Source organism: Drosophila sulfurigaster, chromosome 3, assembly GCF_023558435.1.
Source record: "Drosophila sulfurigaster albostrigata strain 15112-1811.04 chromosome 3, ASM2355843v2, whole genome shotgun sequence".
Lineage (NCBI taxonomy): Eukaryota > Metazoa > Arthropoda > Insecta > Diptera > Drosophilidae > Drosophila > Drosophila sulfurigaster.
In genome coordinates, this window is record NC_084883.1 from 17566923 (window position 1) to 17571541 (window position 4619).

At 43.8% G+C, this 4619-nt stretch overlaps 1 protein-coding gene across 1 annotated transcript; it reads left to right on the forward strand.

The window, feature by feature from the left end:
• The first annotated feature begins 569 nt into the window (after nt 1-569).
• Nucleotides 570-3701, forward strand: LOC133842153 (fat-body protein 1). The gene is made up of 2 exons (XM_062275135.1): nt 570-715; nt 872-3701. The coding sequence occupies exons 1-2, from the start codon at nt 619-621 to the stop codon at nt 3517-3519; spliced, it is 2745 nt and encodes a 914-aa protein (XP_062131119.1). The 5' UTR covers nt 570-618; the 3' UTR covers nt 3520-3701.
• Nucleotides 3702-4619: the final 918 nt, after the last annotated feature.

Consider the following 4619-nt stretch of genomic DNA (forward strand, 5'->3'; position numbering starts at 1 on the left):
CACTTTATTGATTTGGAACAAACATTCCGCAAGTAATGATGTATGTATTATATATTATTTTGATTTATTGTCGGTAGAACATTCTAGAAGAGCAAAGTATGAATGCATTTTTGGAATGCATGCAGCAATCAAACAATACTAAATGCAACGATTGCAAGGTTAATTTACTTTGATATTCTGATTATTTGCAGTCTGCATGGTAGCAAAATTCTGGTTATACATTCAATCAATGCATAAACAAGGGCAACAAACAAAAGCCACAGAGGTGCAGGCGAATGCACCAATTAATATAGTCTCTACATCTCTGTGTGACCCATTATCTCGACAAAAACAACCACGAAGATCAACCAAGCAAATTGATCGCACATCGCGTATACGAATAGTCACTATCTGTTGAATGCTTTGCGGGCAGACCTGTCGTATAAGTAATTGCATAATATATAGTACATATATTTCGTCATGATGCTGATAAACCATTCACTCCGTACATGAAGATGAATACGCATATTTTTTGGGTAGGCCTAGATGATAAGAAATGGGTATAAAGGCGGCACTGACAGCAGTCGAAAATGCAGTCGCCTTCTGGTCTTCCAAGAAAGGAGCTATTCAATTAACAAGATGAACAACAAACTTCTTGTGCTGTTTGCTTGTGTGCTGAGCACAGTGAGTGCTGGAAGAATTTTTGCACGTGACAATCAGCGTGACATTGATACTGGTAAGTCATCTAAATTTAGAAATTCATCTTATAAATATAATAAAATTAGACTTCTACACAAACAAATTTAAAATAGAAGCTACACACACCTACCTTATTATCCCTTTTAGGTTTAATCCCAGTTACTACTTATAATTTTCCACCAACATCTTTCAGTTACTCAGCGTATTGAGCGCTTGTCATGGCAGGATTTGGTACGTCAAAAGTTTCTTCTGGACATTGTGCTTCGCGTGCAGGAACCTTTGCAGGACACTGAGCTGCTACAGCTCGATCGGGGACTGATCATCGACGAAAACCGTTACCAGGGTGGCATTAATGAGCAGATCCAGCAGATCATTGACTTGGATCGTCAGCGTGGTTTGCTCACTCGCAACCAGATCTTCAATATACTCAACACTGATCATGTGCAGCAACTCACAGGCATCTACAACATTCTGGCCCGCTCCATTGACTTTGAGACGCTCCAACGCAATGCTGTCTATTTGCGACGCAATGTGAATCCTGTGCTCTTTGTCACCGCACTGACAACAGCATTGCAATCTCGCCAGGATAGTCAGAACTTGATTATGCCCGCCACGCTTGAGATATTGCCGGAACTGTATCTGGATGAGGAGACGATTCAACGTGTGCAGCGCACCCAACGGGAGCTGGATACGAGCTCACGTCGTTCTTTCATCGATCTTGTTGGCCTGGGTCAGGGACAGACTCCTCGTGGCATCAACTCGCTAAGGAATATATTCATACCTTGGCGCATGGCACTAAAACGTCAACAGCAGCAACAGATACAGAATCGTGTGGTGTTGTCTCAGGGCTCGCAGAATCAGGCGGACATAACTTTGCTTACTAAAGACATTGGCATGCAGACTTTCGTCAACCAGCTGGTCCAACAGTTGGCCATGGCAGAGGATACTACTGAGAAGAGTGTGAGGTATTTGAACAACGACTTCGAGCAGCAGATGGACATACGTCGTCAGCAGCAGCAGAATGAAGACGAGCTGAACATGAATCGCGTTCAATACCAGGGTTTCTACGATGAGTTGAGTGGCAATCAAATTAACGATGATGATTCGACAATCAGCAGACAAATCCCAATCCGTCGTCAGTACCAGGAGCGCACCATTGGTCAAGGCATTGAAGGAATGACCAGCAATCGTCGTGTTATCGATAATATCGATCAGTTGCCCACGGTGAGCATCAACGACGCTCGTCTGCTGCATGTGGGACGTCGTCGCCAGCAGAACACGAATCGCATCCAAGGACGTAATATGTGGAATGTTGATGAGAATGACGATGACTATCTGACAACTACCATTGGTCGTGGAATAGATCGCCAGCTGCTTAACAACAGACGCTACAATGACGAGACAACACAGAACGTGTACGATCAAGACATTTTGAGGCAGCAGGAGCAAATAAACCAACAGCAAAACCGTCGTTCGACATACAGAAATATCGATATTCAGGATGAGCTCACTTTGGATGACATTGTTGAGATGATTCGTCGTGAGAGTCGCTCTAGGCAATCCGGTCTAGGAACTCGTTCTCGTCGCAGCTTGGACACAGTGAACGATGAGCAGACAACGCGCCAAAGTGAAATTCTGCTGCAAACTCTGCGTCAACTCCAGGCGCGTCTCAACCAGGAACGCGTCGCTCTTCGTCTGAGCAATGAAGTCAATGGCAATGGTCGTCGTTCAATCGTATCTGGCCAAGATCAGGGTCAACGCTTTGCTCAGCGACTCAACGAGATGCGTTTGGACTCGCGTCGCAATCGTGCTTTGATTGAGCAATTGAATGCTATTGAAAACACTTTGCGGCAGGCAATTGGTCAAGTTAGAAGACAAAGCAACAACCAGGAACAACTTGGTCAAGCCATTCGTGTGGAGCGTGCATTGGCAGAAGTTGTCCTCGGTCGCTTGGGTGACACTGGCATTCTCCGCTTGCTGCGTCAACAGCTGCAGGACAGCAACATGCAGACTGATTCCTTGGATCTTGGCATCGATATCAATGATCGCGTGCTGCGCTACACCTTAAGCAGCATTCTCAACATTCTCGACGAGCAGCGAGAGCAGCAATTGGGTGTCTACCAAACGCAGGAGCTGCAAATGCAGGATGTGGCCATCAATGATGTGCGTGTCAGCGAATTGCGCACTCGCCTCGAGTCGAGCGATGTCGATGTCAGCAATCTGCTCGAGCAGCCGCAACAAGCGCAGATCTTGGTGCGTCAGCGTCGCCTCAACAGTCAGCCCTTCACCATTGACTTGGACGTCAGCTCGCAGCGGGCACAGAATGTGATTGTTCGCCTGATGTTGGGACCACGTGAGGACGGCAACTTGGAGCAGCGTCGCAAAAACTTTGTGCTGTTGGACGCCATCAAGGTGCAACTGCAATCGGGTCGCAATCGCATTCAGCAGCGCTCTACCAACATTGAATGGACCACTCGCGATGTCACGCCCATCAGCGAGATCTATCGCCGTGTGATGACCACATTGCGTGGCCAGCGGGAGGAATTGAGTGTTAACGAACTGGTTGGTGAGAATGGACGCTTCCCTCAGCGTCTGCTGCTGCCTCGTGGTCGCCCTGAAGGTTTACCCATGCAACTGTTTGTCATCATTTCCCCCATCGAGCGTCAGCAACAGCAAATGGTTCTAGAGAATACAGCTGGATTGATGGGCATCAGCCAGGCTGCCATTGAGGACAGACGTCCATTGGGTTATCCACTCGACCGTCGCATTGACAACGAGCAGCAGCTGCTTAGCATGCCCAATGTCTACTTGCAGGATGTTGTTATTGTTCAAGACAACTAAGTTCGAACTCAAGAAGTTCTTTATTCCTAACCGATCCATCGACCGACCATCCGCCCGTCTTATTTTCCGTTCTCTGGTGAAACGATCACGAAATACTTGATTAACTTTGTAAATGTAATTATTTTTTTGTAATAAAAATGTGCAGTACTTGCATGAAAGCATTTGAAAAACTTAAAACTAAATATGCGTATTATTTAAGGTTTCATTTTTCAAAAATAAAAGCATATATTCACTAGTTTCAATCAAGATGTATCAAATTATGTTCCTAATATCAAATTTATCTCTGATTTGTACTATTTTTCTCTTTTATAATATTTAATAACCTTTTTTTTTTTTGCTTTGGACAATTGCCAATTTCTTTCTTCTAATCTTTAAATTATACATATACATAAGTTAGTACACAAATCGATCAAGTAAAATGATTACATTATGTAATGCCTTGTTAAGCTTAATAGAAGCTCCAATGACTAAGAATGTCTCACACAAACATTAGTCAGAAATTAATCATTGATCGTAGTATTTGCATTCAATGCAGACTATGATCTAATTATTTCTCTTATAATTTTTACTATTTTGCATTAAATACGCTATGCTATTCTATCACATTATTTCCCTTAGCCTTTTTATTGATTTAAGTTTTCACACAGACACACCTATGTTAGTGTGTGCACACCTGAGTGCATTTTCTAATTTCGAAAGACAATTTTAATGTAAATTGCATGAAAGTCTCCTAACGTATCGCTCGAAGGACATAATGGAGAATAGAGAGGAGATTGAGGAGAGAACTAGGATTAGAGCGAACCCCCTAACAAAGGCCGCCCACAACAAAAACGATTTGATATTATGTTGAGGGCAGACAATGCCATCCATGTAGCGGCAAAATAGCTGGCAGGCAAAGCTATTCCTGCCACTATAATAGACTTTTCTTATTCTTGCACCACACACAAACACAACTCAATTTGCAACCCATCGTCCGGAATCACCCTCTTCTCTGGACTGTATGCGAGTAAGTATCTGGGCTGGCGCAGACGCCCAGCGAAGCGTCAATTGCCAAATTAATTGGCCGTAAAAAATTGAAAATGAAAATATAATCACACTTT